The sequence below is a fragment of the Onychomys torridus genome, chromosome 16 (assembly GCF_903995425.1).
Source record: "Onychomys torridus chromosome 16, mOncTor1.1, whole genome shotgun sequence".
Classification (NCBI taxonomy): Eukaryota; Metazoa; Chordata; class Mammalia; order Rodentia; family Cricetidae; genus Onychomys; species Onychomys torridus.
Window position 1 is genome coordinate 32,515,479 of NC_050458.1, and position 18,435 is coordinate 32,533,913.

General features: G+C 47.6%; 2 protein-coding genes across 5 annotated transcripts in view; one reads left to right on the plus strand and one right to left on the minus strand.

The window, feature by feature from the left end:
- Tg (thyroglobulin) overlaps positions 1-18,435 on the plus strand; it is a 181,717-nt gene that overhangs the window by 130,460 nt on the left and 32,822 nt on the right. The gene's annotated exons all lie outside the window — the stretch shown is intronic.
- Positions 1-18,435, minus strand: part of Sla (Src like adaptor) — a 50,704-nt gene that overhangs the window by 19,067 nt on the left and 13,202 nt on the right. For 2 of the 3 annotated variants that reach the window (XM_036208078.1, XM_036208079.1), the window contains exons 2-3: positions 13,522-13,716; positions 3,253-3,350 (exon numbers count right to left, since the gene is read on the minus strand). In XM_036208078.1, coding sequence (XP_036063971.1) covers positions 3,253-3,313 — 61 coding nt within the window. In that variant the 5' untranslated portion in view covers positions 3,314-3,350; positions 13,522-13,716. The remainder of the gene's footprint in view (positions 1-3,252; positions 3,351-13,521; positions 13,717-18,435) is intronic. The other variant, XM_036208080.1, reaches the window with a different exon arrangement.

An 18,435-nucleotide genomic window follows, 5' to 3' on the forward strand; every position in this document is an offset into this window, starting at 1 on the left:
CGTGGCAGTTCCTCACTCTAGGAACATCCTCTCTCTCAGCACAGGCTTCCCTGGACTATGATGGACAATAATAAGAGGGACACTGGACAGTACTCTCAGGCCATCCAGTGGTTTAACCTCACTTTTCCCTGAGCTGCTAGATGGCTTTAGGAGACTCACTTAACCTTCCTGGCCTCAGTTTCCTCAACTGCAAATTGAAGGGGATGATAGCGATGATGTGGCTGGGCTGTTATAAGAATTAAGAGTCACTCTGAAGGAATTTATATTGGTATGCTATTGCGGTGGGAGAGGCATGTGTGTATGCAATGGCTCCTGTCATAATCATAAAGTTTTTAAACTGTATGCAGCACACCTCAGGCACCAAACCACACATCGATTATTCCTGTCATAAAAATGAGAGCCAAGAGATGCCATGATGAGCTGGTCAATCACCTTTTGATGTGTATTAGCTGCAGAGTCGGGACTGTCCTGGGATCTGCCAGCCTTAGGGGCTTAAAATCTACCAGGGCCCAGTAGGAAATACAGCTTGTTGTTTCTATCCACCTTCCACCCGCCATCGCAATTCTGCTGGGTCTTGAGATTTCTGTTTCCTTCTTCCCTTTGCTTCAATCAGCTTCTTTTTACATGACTTATCAGCAATGTAAATGCATGTGGGATGGGTTCTGAGCACAGCTGGTTTGCATGGTCAACTCTGACATGAGATGTCACTGTAGGTCACAGTGATGTGGAGGGAAGACCAGGGGGAGGAGAGATTATCACGGCAGAGTAACTAAGTTGTCTTCATCAGGGGGAAATATGTATTTCCCCAGCATCCTGGGAGCCCCCACCCCGGTTTTAATTAACTCTGTGCTGCATGAGTGTGGCCCAGGGGAGGTGTCTGAAGTTTGCATGGGCTGGGAAATTTCACTATTTGCAGTTCTGTGAGAAAGTTCCCAGGGTTTCCAGTTCCACTGCTTTTACACTTGAGAGATGTTCACACTTGAGGAAGGCTCACCCTCAAGAGATGTTCACATTTATTTGAGGGGTGGCCAGCTAAGTGCAGCCTACTGAGGTAGCTGACCTCAAGTGGGGTTTCAAGTATTCCCACTTTCAACACCAGCTCACAGCTCTTTGCTAAGGTGGTAAGGGACCGTGGCAAAGTCCCAGATGTCACACAGCTTCTAAAGGACACCACTTGGGACTGTGACATTAGTCCTTAGGAATCACATGGATGAAGAATGTTCTAGAAAGCTTAGTTGAGAGGAAAACAGACCATAAAGCCACACGCCCAGGCCTTCACTGTCCTGGTACATTGAAAGAAGGAGCTCCCCTAGGGCAGAACCAGGGGCTTTCCTGCCCTGAGCTTTTTGTCACTGAGGCCACGAGAGGAAGCTATAGCCACAGGCTGGCCTGAAGCATCAGCAATGCAGGCCCTGCCTGATGGGAGCCTATTAGAATAGCAGCAACCTGGCACTTTCTCCCTTATTTAAATGGGTACATGAAGAAAGAGGAAATCAAGTCAGGCCTGCTAACAGAGGGAGCTTTTCAGGGTGGGGCAGTAAAGTAGACTATCAAATGCTGGATTTGATATGGCTATATGGATTATACCCTGGTATAGGCCTGGGGAATTCTCCTAACCAGCAGCCTGGGGGGAGACCCCTGAACCTCCTTCTTGGAGGTGACCTCTTGCCCACACAATGGAAAAAGAAAAAAAATACTCCTTGGCAATTTGCATTTAAAAAAATAAAGGCAAATGGGCAAGTCCTTGGAGGTTGATGTTTTCGTGAGGCTTGCTCAAGCATACAGGCCCTGCTGCCCCCAGCTGAGTAGTGGCAACTCAGCAATTGATTTGGAGGAAGTTACATTATACTACCCATTCTCTGATGCATGTATAGCCAGGAGTTGGTTACAAAAGAATCAGTCCAGGGAGGGTAGGAAGGAGACAAGTTGGGCCATTGTGCATGGGGCAGCCCATCCTGAACTGTGTGTGGGAGGTGGAAGACACACACTCTGTCCACCATATCTTGGCAGGCCTGTGACCATTCTTGCTGTCTTCTCCTTTAGAAAGGGAGTGCTAGGATTGAAAACCAAGAGTCCCTAGGAGTGTCCCCTGCATCTGACTTGAAAGGGTATTGGGGAATGTTCTACCCCTGTTCACAGCTAGCATCAGAAGGACTATCAGGCTATAGTAGAGGCAGCTTCCTGGCTCTGTTTTGGAGAAAGTAAGCAGCTACTTTGTTAAGAGCCCACAGGTACCATGGAAGGAACAGTAGCCAGCAACAGGGCAGCACCTCTTTTGTGCCGGGTAGTTGTCTGAGCTTTATGAATTCTGCCCAGTACAATGCTACAGAGCAGAGAGAGGGAGAGGGAGAGGGAGAGAGACTATCATCTCTTCTAGGAGATCTGAAATCTTGAGTGTGATGATATGAGGTAGGAGGAATATGTGTCCTGTGGTACCCCTGGACTCACCTTGCAAACCCTGTTGGCTATCTCCCTTCCGACTCCCTACAGGGCCTCCACATACATTTCTCACTGACACAACTAAAATTTTTCAGAAAGAAAAGTAAGGGTGCTAGATTGGACACACAGCTGGCCCTGGAAACTCAGTTGATGCCTTCCTTCTGTTCACTTATGTCCCCTCTACCCTGTGACCAGTTGTTGAAGGACTCTTTGAAGCTCTGGAAGTCTGGCTCAACCTTGCTTCTTGACACATAGCTGAGCTGGGCCACCTTGATTAACCCACAGCCCCGGCTTCTCCCCTAGAGTTCTGGTCTATTGCAGCCTTCACTAGACAGGAGATTTCTTTATCTTTTGCAGGATACCATGGAGACAGTGTCTAGATTAGTAAAGGGGCCGCAATCATAGAGTCCCCCAAGAATAACTGTGTGCCTGGGGGGAGGTTATAGGATTTATCATGGACTGGATTTATCATGATGACCAAAAGCTTAGCTTTTAGAATCGGGTGGTTTTGGTTGGGTCTCTGTGAACAGCTAATGATATGACCTGCATTCCTTTTGTGAGCCTCAGTTTCACCAATCTTAAAATAAAAGGATGGAGCCCAGTGATCTCAGAGTTCCCTCTCAAAATGACAACACCCCACCCTTTCAAATGTTCATTATTGAAAATTTGAACCACAAAGTGAGGGACTGGTTCAGTGGAACACTGCTACCCACTGCCCAGTTTCACCAAGAACCATGGTCTACCATTGTCCAGGCTTTCCTGGGGGCTACTGCAGGACTAAGTTAAATACCTCTCCAGGGAAGTCAGACTTACCATCAGGGCTGGGTAGTGGTCTCTCCAAAGGTGGAGGTGTGGATTTCATGCTGTTTCCCATCTCTCTCTTTCCTGGGGCTGTGGAAGGTACTGGAAGCCTGCAGTACAAGAGATACACACGTAGAATGAAGCGCACCCAGAGTTCCCTGAGTGGAGACTGACCTAGTTCAGAGCGCATGGCGCATCATTTCTCAGGCAGCCTGCTTCTTGAAAGGCGGCTGTTTTTTATGTCAAGAGGCGATTTGTGAGTGTTGGTTACAGAGGCACAGCTCAAATTCTTTTATCAAGGGGATGACAGAGAAAAACCACAGAGAAGGAAGTTGCTAGCAAGTGCTGTTGGTGGCAAAAGTTTCCATTCCTCCACACCATTGCTGCACGCGCAAGCGGAACAGGGGGTGCTGGAGAAGTTGAGCAGTGTTTTAGGTAGCCCCAAGGAAGCTGTGCTGTGCTCAGACTGTAGCCAACAGCTCTTATGGCCCAGGAATTCGAGCATAACACACTTAGTAGCTGAAAGGCTTCACAGCCTGAAGGGGCAGGGCTAAGCCAGGCTGGGGATTGGGGGGTAGGGGTGGGGGATTTGGGTTTGATTCTTTCTTAACTGTTTGATTTTCCACACCTGTGTTAACAAAGGCCAAAGGCCAGCTTCACGACCGTACCCTTTACTTGGTTGGTGTATGCTTTCCATGCTGATGAACACATCCACCTCTGCCATAGCCTCGAGCATGGCCAAGCCTTGTGTCCTTAAGAAAACACAAAGTGGGTGTTTTCTTAAGAAACTCAAAAGAACTGATCCTAAGTCACATACAGGTAAAGCAGTAGGTGTCTCAGTTGCCTCACAGTGGGGTCTCCTGGAGCCCCACACTGACTACAGGGCTGTCCCTCGCTTGAGAACCAATAACCTCCGGCAAGCAGCTACCATGTTCTTGCCTGCTGTTGGGGGTTCTAGGGCAGTTTTGAGTAGTTGCCATAAAATTAAGTGAGTCAATACTAGTGAAGCACACAACATGGCCTGACATTGAGCACCATGTTGACAATTCCAGATTCAAAGCACAACTTTGACTGAGTGCACATGGCTTTCAGGCCACTGCCAAACACCAAATCTCAAGTCCTGTGTGCACAAGTTCTAGAAAGAGCCATGCTCTGAGAGCAAGGTCTCTGAGGGGAGGCAGAGGAAGGTCTGCACTACTTCCTACTTTTGGAGGAAGGGAAGCAGGCGGTTGAATCCCTCATCTCTTAAGAAGCAAAGAGAACAAAAAGGAGGTTTTTCTATGTTCGCAACGTTTACATGAATAGTGAATGGGTGGCAGTACTCCATAAAATGTTTTTAATTCCAGGACTGTGACAACTTAACCCCCACCCCATCCCCATCCCCATCCCCTGCCAGGGCAGTAGACAGTTCTGAGGCTTCTGACCCATACCCAGCCCCGAGACTCAGAAAGACAGAACCTACTGACCAGACACAGCACATGTGCATCATTCAAACTCTTCCCTGTTCTTCTCAAGTGGTTGTGAGCTGTTTGAGAAACCTATGTTTCTAAGATTCAGAGGAAGAGAGAGGGAGAGAGGAAGCAAGGTGGGAAGGGAGAGATTGAGGGAGAGAGGAGGAGGAGAGAAAGGGAGGGTGGAGAAGAGGATGAAGGAAAGAACATTAGAAGCTTGTTCCTTTTCATACAAGAAAGCCAAGGTGCACGCCAGCGAGACAAATCCAGAGTCATTAGATGATGAGGGCACAGGATGAGCTGGCCATCCCTAGGCCTGGGCCTTCTGCTCTTACCTCACTTGCCAGGTTCTGACATGTTATCCTTCTCCTGACAAAAGGTGGAAGATCCCCGTGAACCACCAGGAGTCCTGTTACCTCAACAGCACCATAGCGTAGCTCACCACCTCACAGAGCCTCCGGGAAGGGGTTAAATCACCACGTAAAAGCTTTTATTTGAGCAGAGTGGCAATGCCCAGAAGCAGGGGAGCTGGGGCCTCCCTGAGGAAATAACTGAACAATTTGATTTAATCTGTGACAGTTTTCTACAGTGGCTAGAGGTGGAGAGAAGGTGTGAGAGACTAATTGCTTCTAGGAAGGAGAAGAAAAGGGCAGAAGAGAGCTGAGTTAATTACCACTGGCCCCGCCTATTCCTGACCTCCTTCCCCTTCTCTGTGGAGTGCCTCCTTCTCAAGGTCCCCATGGAAGGACTGCAGTGGCTAGTCACCATCTTCTCCCGCCAGTCCTGGAGCTAATGCTATTCTGTGTGGCCATTAGCCTCAGTTTCCACTTCTGAAAAATGAGATGACTGTCTCCAGACAGTGAGCCTTTTTACCCCATTTCATTCTAGCAATCAAGACTCCGTGGCTCTTGGAAGATTATTAATAAGAAAAAAAGAGCCATCATCGTTTTTTACAAAATCCCACTGGCGAGAGTACAAATTCTGTCCTTATATTCTTTGGGAATGCAGGGAAGGTAAGTGGCATGTGCCAGGCTACCTTCACACCAGCATCCCTGGGAGCAACACTACTTTTTTTTTTATACTAGGAGGGGTAGTCAGGGGCTGGCCCAACTGCCTTTGGACCCAGTGTAGAAACTCCATCGTTCTTGACTTCAGACAGCATGCCCTCTGCTGTGATCATGCTGTTACCTGTCCTCTAGATGACACTGGACAGTGCCTGTCTGCCCATTGAGTAGCTGCCATAGGGAGTGTCTGTGTGTCCAGCAGCCCTTCCTTGCAGGTCTTTGTTCAGCTCCAGCCCCCTCCACTGAGGGTCTACATCAGTGCCATTAGTGCAGGGATCTACAGTTCCCAAGCCTTCCACTCTGGTGACATCCCACAATAGAACATGTGTCTTTCCTACATAGCACACCTACTACCCACGTCTGCCTGTGGAAAGGAAGGTTATCTGTGCAATTTTCAGAACATCAAAGAAAGAGAGCATCAGGAACTTCAACCAGGGGCAAAGCATGGTCCACCCTGGGGAACACATAGAACCCAAGCCTTGGCCACAGCAGGCATGACTGTAAAACTGAAGAGGCCATCCTTCTTCCCTTTGGAGTAAGACATCTCTTCTCCAACATGACAGCTAAAAACTAATTCCTGTAACCATCTTCTAAGGTTTGGAGCCAGAGACTGATAGACAGGAGCCTCAGTGTCCATGCAAACATGTCACCTCTAACCACAGCAGTGACACATGAACAGCCACCAAGCAGATCAGTTCGCTCTATGCTGTAAAAAGCTAAGAAATACAACAACTGACTGTGCTTGACTGTGCTTGACTGTGCACCTAGTCCAAGCTAACCATGATCTGAGGTTTCAGAACTAGGCAGAGGTAATGCAGGGGTAAAAGAACATCAACCTGCCTCCAAAGCCCACACTCTCCCCACCTCTGGGGACTTGCCCTGGTCTCCTATCCTCCCTTCCTGGTCCGAGAAGAAACAGCAAAGGGATTCTTCAAAGTCATCCAACCAAATCTGGGAATCATAAACTTCGAGGGGAACCAAGGGGCAGGAAGGCCAAGGGGCCTGTTGGAGAAAACAGAGCCATGATTGGAAGCCTAGGCTTGGAAATCCACTATGGGAAGGAGAAGGGACAGAAGAAAAGTTTGTGAAGGCTTGTGCTGTTTCGAGGTGGTGGGGGAGGTATGCAGGAATAGGGGGAGGTGAAGATGATTTCAGGCTTGCCAGCATTCAGAACTGTAGCACCCTAGGTTAGAATGGACGAGACACTGGTGACCATGCTGAGGGTATCATACATTCATTATATATTTATGGTCTTGCAACATAGCTCAGGCTGGCCTGGAACACTTGACCCTTAGCCTGAGCCTCTGAAGTGCCAGGGTCACAGGCATTTACCACTGTGCTCAACTTCATAAAAAATGTAATAGCATATGCATGCACTGAATATATCAAAGCAACTCGTGAAACTTCCCCAGGAGTTTCCAAGGGCTCTCTCTGGGTGTGAGTGGCATCACAGGTAAATGTGTGAGTTCCTGAGGTACACATCTGTGTAGCCTCCACACTTGTCTTATGGTACATGAATTGGTTTTGTGCCTCAGAGCTGGGCGAGCCTCAGAGAGCTCCACAGGAGGGTCTGCAGAGTGGAGTTAGCATCAGTTCATGTCTCCACTCCCCACCTGCTGGCTGTGTGTACTCCAGCCACTTTTTTCACTTCTTCTGGGTCTCTACATTCTGTTCTCTTATACCAACTGTAGATAGAAATTGTTAGGGTTGTTTGGGGAAATAAATCGCTATTCATAAGTAAAGCAGGGGTGTGTTGGTAGATAGTAACCAAAACGTACCAATGGCACGTCCCTTGTGGTGCCAGTCATTAACTAACTCACCATGCCAGATGAGCAAATAAATCACTTTCCCTTTCTGGGCTACATCGCCTCATCTACTCTATCCCTACCCCCAAGGCATGACTGGCCCCTGTGATTCCATGTCTGCTTGAAACTTGTTCAGTGATGCTTAGGTCTGACAGTTTGCTTCAGGGAAAATAAGAGCTGCCACCGGGGCATAGTGCCCGGCTCCACTGAGAGACTGGCAGGATTTCCTAGGGTACCATACCACATCCTGGCTTCAATCAGCAGGTGTTTCTTCCTGAATAGGTGGAGGGGCTGCCAAGGCAGTCTGTCCTATGATACCTCCATTCCTTGCCCACTGCTCTGTCCTGATGCCCATTCCTGTTTCCAGCACAGAGGAGGAGGGCTGGGCTATTGTCTCTGTCCCCTAGGGTATCAAGTAAGGTCGAAACCTACACAGCTGAGGTACCTCCTGATGCAGTCATCCTATACCTGACTCACAGATGGAGTGTGAAAAGCCTGCTGGGAGAACAATGTAGGGATAAGTCAACCCACATCCATGGACGGCAGGAAGCCAAGGACAGCTATGAATGTGGCAAAAACTTACCCAAAACATTATGAAAACTTTTTTTTGTAACTTGATTGCATGAGCATGACTTTTATAGACAGAAGCACTGCTTTACAGTATGGGAAGGACTAGACATGCCTGGTCTAAGATGGTTGAAACCTGTTGGTTTGAACGTATTATTTTGAAGGAAGTTTCCCCAGGAGCTCAGTATACCAAACAGTCAAGTCAAGTTGCTTCTGATCTCAGATACAGCCTTGTGAAATGCAAGTCCAACTGTAGGAGAAGGAGGCTAAGAGAGACCTCCAAGGAGATGCTATCATGTGCACAGGAATCCGGGCCTCCAAACTCATAAGGATGTGATTTCTTCATGTCGTGTTTCCCAGCAAAAGTTCCTTTTGCTTTTCATTTATACACGTGAACCACCAACATTACTCACAAACCTATCAGCAAGATAGAAATCTGAGTTCTACCTAATGTAACATGTACAGATGATGGTCCCTTCCCTATTAGTCAGCTTGGCTAGGACCTGGGCACCTGCTCTCCCACAAGGCCCAGGGCAATTGTCACAGTTGAGGGAGCACTCTGGACACTACTGTGAAGAGGACTCTGGCTCTAAGCAGTTGGCCGAGTGTTGGTATCATGACTGTCCATTGCTCGTTGATTTCTGCATTGTTTCTTCCCCTCTCAAACCCAGAGCACAGTCCTCAAGGAGATCAGAAGTAGATAAAACAAAAGCCACAGTGCACCAGACAGCCATGTGCAGTGGCCTGGCTGTCACTTAACAATCCGTGCTGTGAAAGGCTCCAGTTTGGAGTCTGACAACTTCTGTGGTGCAAAAGGTCATGCTGTGACCTAGTACTGGCTTCCTGCTTTACATCTCTAAGTGTGTAGGCCCAGTGGGCCTCCTGGCAGTCCTAGCTGGCTCTGGAAAGCTGAAACCAACAGCCTATAAAGTGACAAAGAGTATACTTATTATATACCATGAGACTGGTTCATATAGCATCCGTTGAAGTATGGCGTGTGCTTTGACTATATTAACCCCTATTACCCTCTCCTGTCCCTGTCCACTGTCCCTTTAGCCCTTTTCCCAATTATTGTCCCTTCTATCTTCATGGCCTGCATATATGTATGGGTGTGTGTGTGTGTGTGTGTGTGTGTGTGTGTGTGTGTGTGTGTGTGTGTGAGAGAGAGAGAGAGAGAGAGAGAGAGAGAGAGAGAGAGAGAGAGAGATTGAGATCTAGGTTTAACAACGTAAGGGAGAAGTGTAATATTTGTCTTTCTAAGTCTGATTTATTTTGCTTAATATGCTGATCTCAAGTTCCATTTTCCTGAAAATAGCCCAATGTCAGTCTTCTTTTTAGCTGAATAAAACTGTTGATTATGAATGGATGGATGGATGGATGGATGGATGGATGGATGGATGGATGGATGGATGGAGAAGCCCAGGTTCTTCATGCCCATGTTGATGAATGTCTAGGCTGGTTCCTTATCTTGGCCATTGTGTATACTTCTGCTGTAAACACAGATATGCTGGTCTCCATGTTGTTTGCTGACTTGGAGGCCTTGGGCCCCCACTCAGGAGTGCTATAGCTCAGTTGTGTTGTAGTTCTGCTTTTAGTTTTTTGAGGAAGCTCCATATTGATTTCCATATTGGCTAGACAGTTTACATTCCCACCAATGAATCAACGAATCTTCCTCCTATTAGTCTGTGAGGAATCTCTCCCACCTGCAGACATCCTCCTTGGTTTTCAAAGAAAAGGAGACCACCACTGTGTGTAAAGCCTCCATTATGCTTAAAATCCTCTGACTCATTTGATACCCAGAGAGCTCAACTTACAAAGGAGGAACATGAGTCACAGAGAGCTTAAGTTACTTGCTTAAGACTACACAGCTCATTCAGGGAAAGACTCAATGTTAGTGCTTACTTTTTCTCACTCCCAACTCTAACTCTATCATGTTGATCCCAGCAAAAGAGCATGTCCTACTAACTGCAGGTGCTTTGTGAGCTGGGTTTGCTTGAGAGACCCTGGCAGAAGATGCAGAGGCCTGTGGCTGGCTGAGTCAACCATGTCTGACCATTGGAAACCCATCCCTACTGCACAGTGCCTAGCTAGAAGTGTTTGGACTCAGGGTGTTGTTGATTCTGTTGTGAAATCATGTGGAGGGTGACTGCAATCCTGTAATGAAGACAAGTTAGATCAATTTTCCTAAATTTTACTTTCCACACATTACATTTACTTTCTACACATCTTTGGCACCCACAGTGGGCTAGCTAGAGTATGTGCTGGGCAAGCTACCATCCTTCCTTGGGCAGCCATCTGCTGCTTCATCAAAAGTAGGTAGACCTATGTAAAGAATACCCCATGCTCATCACAGGCTGGGGCTTGTGAGTCTCAGAGACCTAATCCTCAACAAGGGACCTGGGTATGGGTGGATATATGTTGAGGACTTCTGATGTCTTGTATTCAAAATACCACCTTCCTGGACCTCCACAACTCCATGTAGCATGTGATAGTCTGCTCAGACTTAGGATATTGCTCAGGAAACAGAGGCCAGAGAAACTACTCAGCAGTAGTAGAGGCAGGATGTGAACCCAGACCTCTGCCTCCAGAGCTGGCTGCCATCTCTGATACCCTTGAGCATTAGGAAATGGCAGAGTGTGGCATGAAGCTATGTCATCCCAGGGCCACTTTCTAAGCATATATACAAGTACTCTCAATGAAAAGTAAGAGCATGATCATGCATGCATCCGGTGCCTAATATGTGCACAATAATTAGGTGTGATGAGTGAAGATGTTATCCAGCATGACCCCAGGCTGTCTGCTGTCAAGAAACATGAGACTCTACAAAGGTATTTGACAAGAGACATAAGGCACAGTACCCTTGAGGCCCCGTGTATAGCTGTAGCTGTAGTTACTGTAGTCAAACATGCTCCTTTCTGAATGGCTCTGGGATGGGAGGAAGTGGTTGGGACATGATATACTTAATTCCTTTTCAGAAGCTTGGGTAGACTGAGAGGTGAAGGAAGTCAGTCACATGGTATGACTCTAGTGCGTATGTACTGAAAGAACAGATGTATAGATGGAAATATGGGTGAGTGGATAGATGGATGGATGGATGGATGGATGGATGGATGGATGGATGGATGGATGGATGGATGTTTGGTTGATTGAGTAAGTGGGTAGACAGATGGTGGGTTGAGCGGTGGGTTGATGGATGGATGGGTAGGTGGGTAGATGTGATGGATGAATGGGTAGACAGATGGGTGGGTAGCTTGGTAGATGGTAAATAGATGGACAGATAGACACATAGCTAGAGGTACTCATATGTCCATTCCTCAGGTGCCTAACAAATGGTTTGGTCTGATTTGCTGAGGATTGTTAATTAGACTTTTCAGTCCAAGCCCATGACAGAGCTACAGTAAATGAGTTCTCGATTAATAGGAGATAAGACATTACCACTCAGCCACCTCTATGAATAGAGGAGGTAGATGAAAGTGATCAGAAAAAAGTCATTTCTAAGTTTAAGGATGCTCTGTCATCCCCAGCTTCCACAGCTGAGGGAGAAAGAGTTTTTTCTTTATTAGGAACAGATTTGGTTTACTGAGCTGGGCATCCACTGATGGGGTTTCATTCTGCCCAGTGGAGCAATAGCAGAGATCTGTCTTCAGGAAAGAGAGAGGGAGTCCCACAACTGGGCTTTGGAGTTTGACCCCACTTTTCTTAACACTGCTAGCAATTTTCTGTTATTAATGCCTGTGGAACTAGGTAGACTTCCCCTGGCTCAGTAATAGTAGTAACACCCATGGTTGGGAACTTAGCATCTCCTGCATTGTATGCATAACATGCACTTCTTACAAACACCCCAGAAGTTAGGCTTCTTCAGATTAAAAAAAAAAATACACAGACATTCAGAGAGGCAAAGGAATTTGTCCAGAGTCACACAGTCCTTTGGTGACAGACCTGGAATGCCTCTCTAGGTACTCCAATCCTAGAGCTGTTTGACATCTAAATGTATTCCAGTGTGTCCGTCCACAGGTTATCATTACCCTTCTGGAGTGTTTTAAGCATCTTGAATAGCATCCGTTAACTAGAAACTTATCTAGTTACAACAGAAGTTGCCAGAACACTCATCCCTCCCACCACATCACAGCTCAGTTGAATAGACTTACAACTCCGTGTCTTCTAGCAACCCTCAGAACAACAATCTGCAAACTATGGGATGTATGTCCCCTAACACTAAAGCACCACTGTCAACAAAGACCTTTGTCCTTAGTCCGTCACACTCACCAAGGCTCTTCCTTCCCCCTCTCTAAGAACTTAGAGCTCTTAGCTGCTTAGATTTCCCTGGCAGCTGGATGACCTCAGTCAGTTAAACTCTCTGAGCCTCAGTTTTTCACCAGTCACAAGCAAATGACAACCGTAGACTTACAGTGTTCTGAACATTGAGTGAAAGTAACTCGTTATTATATCTTCCATGGTCACTCTGCACAGCAAACGTCCATTCATGTCCCATACACAGCCCCAGGCAGGCCACCCTGAGGCTTCCACCCACACATAGTCCGGTGCAGAGCCACCCACACAGGCCACTCTGAGGCTTCAGCTCACATTCCCCTACAGAGCCACCCAAGCAGGCCACTCTGAGGCTTCAGCCCAGATTTTTCCCTGACAACAGTTTCTTTCAACATGCAGGCACCCGCTTAACTGCAGTATGCCACATTTCTTAGGAAATTCTGAGTTTCCCACATTTCTTTCATTTACAACATTTTGTGATTTCAAAATTTATATGCATTGCATGTGGGCCCTCTCTTTGGCTCTTCCTCTCCCATCTGCCTACTTCCTACTTAGATAATTGTCAATTATCTGTGCCACTTTCCCAGGAAGATTCTAACTGCCAGCCTCCACATGGCACTACTACTGTCATTCAAGGTCCTCTGTACCTTTAGACACATGTCTGGCTGAAAGCCCTCACTGAGCACCTACCCTATGTCTGGACCTCCCATATGCACTATCTGTATGCACATCCATTCATCCCCCCAACATCTGTGTGATCCAGGCAACACTATTTCCACTCCATAGATGAGAACATGGAGGTCTATAGTGGTTTAAATGACTTGCCCATGGTGACTTGCTCAAGGCAACACGGCTGTCACATCCTAGCTGTTTGTTGAGTCAGACAGTCCCCTGGCAGGAAAATGGGCTGATGACCTGCCTGCCACAGCACTCCTTTCTTCATATTTAGCTCTTCTGCATCCTCTGAGCAGTCACAGTACTAGGAGGCAGGAGTTCACCAGGACCTTTCCCGGCTCAGTTTCAGGGATCCTTCTCTGGCTCCCAGTAGCATAGCCCTAACAGCTGTACTTCAGAGGGCTCCTAACATCTCTCCCCTCCCTGTCCCAGCTAAGGTTCCCTAAATACCTTCAGACGAGGAACATGGCCTCTCCCAGGAGTTGGCAGCAGAGGGCCACCAGGCATGGGGTCACCAGCTCTCCATCAGCTGCTGCTGCTCCAGGCGGAGTGGGCCACACAAGCTTGAAAGGGAGTACTGGCACAGCCCATGTTATCAAGCGAGCTCCAGAGATGTGGTTGCTGAAGGGCTGCACACTTCCTCTGCTGAAACAAGGAAGACAGAGACGTGGGGCTGGCGGGAGGGTAGGTTCCTGTTTTCACTAACCCACAGAGCAGACTTCTCTCTGCAAGGACGATGGGGAAAGAGAAGGGCCTTATTAATTCCTTTACAAAGCACTTGAGAATATAGGCAGCTTGATTGTAAATGGCCAGGGCTTACAGAAACTCACTTTTTCCCCCTCTCTCTTTCTAATTAAAAGGCAGATGGGGCTGTGAATTTGCCTGTGTATGTCCCCAGAGCTCACTGGGCCCAAGGAGGCTAAGGGTAGCTCACGGCAGCTTTTCTTCCCAGAGTTTCTTTCATTTTTACAGCTCTGTTGCATCACTACAGAAGGGGCCCAGAGCAACCCCTGAAGCTGAAGGTATGCCATAGGCTAGCTTCAGTGGCCAGTGACCTAAGACAGTGGACAACTGTTCCCATGCATAGCAGAACTGCCCAGCAGCATTCCTGGGCATGAAACCCACCTCAGCCATTGTACTGCCAGGAGAAATTAAAAGTCTCTTGTGATAGAGCTTAACACAGAGAAGGGAGTGATGACAGGTTGGAGCAAGGTGTGATCCTTAAGGGATCCCAGATGCATGAAGAAAGAACAAGAAGCAACCATGTTGCTTTGAGCACGTCATTTGGAGGCTGCTGGAGGCCTGGATGTTCTCATCTGTGAAATGGATGGGACATCCAGGCCCACACTTCACACAGATGATGTCACAAGATCAGTGCTCGAAGACACCGTGATAACAGACAGTCTTGTGGAAGAAGGGTCTGGTTCCTAGTCAACACATGTGTGCTGGCATACATGGTGGAAAGTATCGTTCTGAAACAGTTCACTCAGACAGATACACTCAAGGGAGCAGGGAGAGGAGAGGTGGAGTGAGGCAGCTTCCACGAGGACGCCATTGTTCTTTCAACTTTTCCCATGGTTTGGCATTAGAATATGCTTGTGTCTTTAAATAATATGTTGTTATATGTGCACTGTATACAGTTTCTTAGTTTGTGAGTCTGCAGTGAGGAAACCTATGGGCATGCTATGCTAGTAGGTGGGAGGGAAGCCTACTTCTGATCAGAAAATGGCCTACAGCAGTAGTGCCAGGAGGACATTCCTACAAGCCTCTCTCTGCCGTTCCCATTCCCCAAATGGAAAACTCCTCAGAGAATTCAATGATATCCCTCAGTCCACAGCTAGTCCCAGAGAGCCAGAGTAGAGTCTGGGGCATATGGCTCAAGGACCCCACCCAGGTAGGCCAATAAAGAAACTCAAGACAGTCATTTAGAAACCTCACTGGGTGTCCTTTGCAAAGATAAATTACAAACAGTGGGGCAGCGCCTAAATTTAGCAGCGCTGTGTACTAGACAGACTCAGCTGGCTTGTGAGAAGCCAGCTCCGTGCAGAGCATGCTGGGAGGGTGCAAGCAGATGGTGTAAGCACTTGGTGGAAGTGGGGAAGAGCAAGCAAGTGGAATCAGCTGAAGCGGGGCTTTCCCCCACATGCACAGTGAGGAGTGACAGAGCTTTGGAGGCAGGGGGACACTCAGAAGGCAGGAGTGAGGTGACAACACTTTAGCGTCTATGCAGGAGCCCTCAGGCTTGAATGAGTGCATTCCTGTTGCTGGCATCGGATCGGTTACCATGGATGATCAGAGTGCCATCCAGTCACTGGGATTCAGCCATGAGGTTAAATGTGTGGAAATCCAGCCTTCCCAGAGCTCCCCTTATTAGAGCCATCAGAGACCCAGAGAGCAGCTCACAATTACAGGGTAGCTCTAAAGGAAACACAGTGGGCACTGGGCAGTGTCCACAGGTGGTGGTGGTTGGGCACAAGGTATATGTTGGGAGTCACAGGGGTTCAATAGCTGCAGGACAAACTAGGGTGAGTGGTTCACAGAGAAGAAACTGCTTCTACAGACTAAAAGCGGAAGTAAGTAGGGAGGGAACCTGGAGAAGAACCCAGAAGAGTCCTGGGGCCAGTTCTGCAATGCACTGCAGGATGAAGTTGGTTTTCATCTTTACAGTGGGGTTTTCATTCAAGGTCATTAATGCATGGAGTCAGCACAAAAGCAAAAGAAAGGGGATAGCCTTCCAGCGGCCTCAAACTAGGTGTGCAGTCAGCCAGGCTGAGCTGTGCTGGCAACCATAGCTCCTCTCAAGAGGTCCCAACTGAGGGTCCACAAAGGCACTGAGGACCATCTGTGTCACATTTCCAGAGGGCTTCGCAAATTAATTAGCTAGCAGTGCCCAGATACACAGCCAAGGGGGTGTGTGGGGGGGAGACCAGACTGTTAGCCATGAGTGAGCCAAGGAACACTCAACGAAGTGGGGCAGTGTGGTTTCTACCCATGCTAAGGTGACAAGATGCTCTGTCAGAGGCAGCTGCCACAGTCCCCAGGTGGAGCCAGCAGCCTAACTGGAGCAATTCAAAGCCCATCTCTCCAGCTTTGGTTCTCCTTGGAGGCTTCAGGCTCAGGAAGAGATATATTGTAAGGCAGTTGGATGTTGCATGTCAGGGATGTGGGATTATCAGCAGATCCCAAGTCTGGAGAGTTTAAGTTTTATTTTCCTTCTTTCTGCATAGATCTTGGGAAGAGTAGACGATGGGGAAGCCAAGCTTAGGAGCCAGTAAGCATCCCTTAAGTAGAAAGAATCAGGTACCAGTGTACTTGGTGGTTAAGCTGTTCAAAAGCACATAGATGCCTTTCCTGCCTGTGTGGATACCCTGCCTCCTGCAGATGTGGCATCCCTGGGTTATCCAGAGCTCACCTGGTCCCTGTAGATCTCAGAGATCCCCCAACCAGAAGTGAAAGCTCCCTCTTGGACACCCTTGGGAGTTGTTTTCACAACATAGGAGTCAATGTCAAGAAACGGAGTCCAGATAGCTAAAGATGGGGCTGTATGACCTTGTGCAGATTTCCAGATCTCTCACAGAGAGACTAATACTTCTTGCTCATGGAGATCCATAGGGAAATATACATACATTTCCTAATGTGACATAAAATCATCAAAGCCCCCTCCCTACTTTGGTGGACTCTTGGAAAAACCAAAATGAGTCTTGTATGTGGGCACCAAAGGCAGTGAGTCTAACATATAGCCACTGCATGCCCTGAAGAGATGGCCTACAAGTATCCACTAAATGAATGAAGAAAGGAGATTGTGGCGAGAACATTTGTATTCATTTCACTTTGCCCTGCCTTTCCCATGTAGGGGCAGATAGACTGCACCATTTCTCGGGACGTGAGAGTCCTGCTTTGGGATTGACTTAGAGTTAGAGAAGTGGCCTGTGGGGAGATCTGAGTTCACCCACTACAGTGTAACCTGGATGTGTCATCAGGCATTGTCTCTGCAGGAAGCCTCCTGGCACTACAGGTCCTCTGCAAAATAAAGAAGTAGTTCTGCCCCATTCCCTTCTCTGCTCAGGAGAGTTGCACAAGTACCCTGACTCAATAGATCCCTGCTCTTCTGTCCTTGCTCAACTAAACCCACTATGTGCCTCCAGAGTCTGTGTGGTTCTCAGCCCTGTAAGGGTAATTTACTGACATATAGATGTGCTAGTTTCCAAGCCACCATCTTTCTTAGATCCAACTAAGACACTTACCTATTGAAATACTTATGATGGCACCTCTGTGGGCTAGCACTGGGTAGAGCTATGGGGAGAAGAGGTTGGCACTTGCTCCATACTCTTAGGGTTAACCTTGAATGGAATAGAGGACAGGAGTAAACCAGAACAGGGTGGTGGGGTGGGGTCTCTGGTGCACAGGGACCCCAGAAGAAGCAGCTGGCAAGACTTTGGTGACTGACATTGACCAAGGTGTGGTGTTCAGGGGGTCATTAAAAGTGGGAGAGTTTGGCACAGCTAGACACTTGACAGGCTCATGGAATGTGTTCTCTGTACCTCTTTCTCAATTCTTTTTTCATATGGGATGACTTCAGTTTTGTCTTGTCTGAAGTTGATGATGATGTTAGTCCTGGCCACTGACAGTCATCTTGCCTCTGTTACTCATTCTCTGTCCCTCTCAAGTCTACTGGAGCAGGCTAATACGTAAGCCCATTGCTGTCTTCCTCCCACACTGTTTCTGTTCCTACTGTCCTGGGCCTTTCCCAGATCCTTATCAGGGCCTCATGGATCATGCCATGTGGCATTAGATAGGATGAAGGATGGCAGGCATGGTGGTATCTGTCTGCAGCTCAACAATTGTGAGAGTAATCTATACCTGTCCAGGGCCAAGTGATTTGCTGACCTGCCTGCTACTATCAACAGAGCAGAACCCCTGGGTGGAGGTGTCCTCCTAGCTCCCCTCTTTTCTCCAGTATCTCCTTACTGTTTGATTAGTCACTTCTTAACTTTGGATCATGTACCCACAGCAAACACCTTGGAGTGGATCTCTCATGATATTCAGTCAGTCATAAATGGTTTCCATAGGTAACTTGGCTGATACGCACCTATACACATGGAAACTGGAAAGAGTAACATTTTTTAAAAAATATTGATAAATATATACTCTAGAATTTTCATTCAGTACTTCGGTGATTACCTTTGGGTATCCCATTCAGGAGATGAAAACACCAAGGAGGAAACAGATTGTTTCTAAACAGGAGTCTTGATGTTTTTCAAAATCTTACATTTCACCCTGTGTCTTCAGGGAAGGCTCTGAGATCCTCTGAGCTCTGCTTAAGAACAAAGCTATTACAATGCCTTCCCATGAGACCAGCATTCA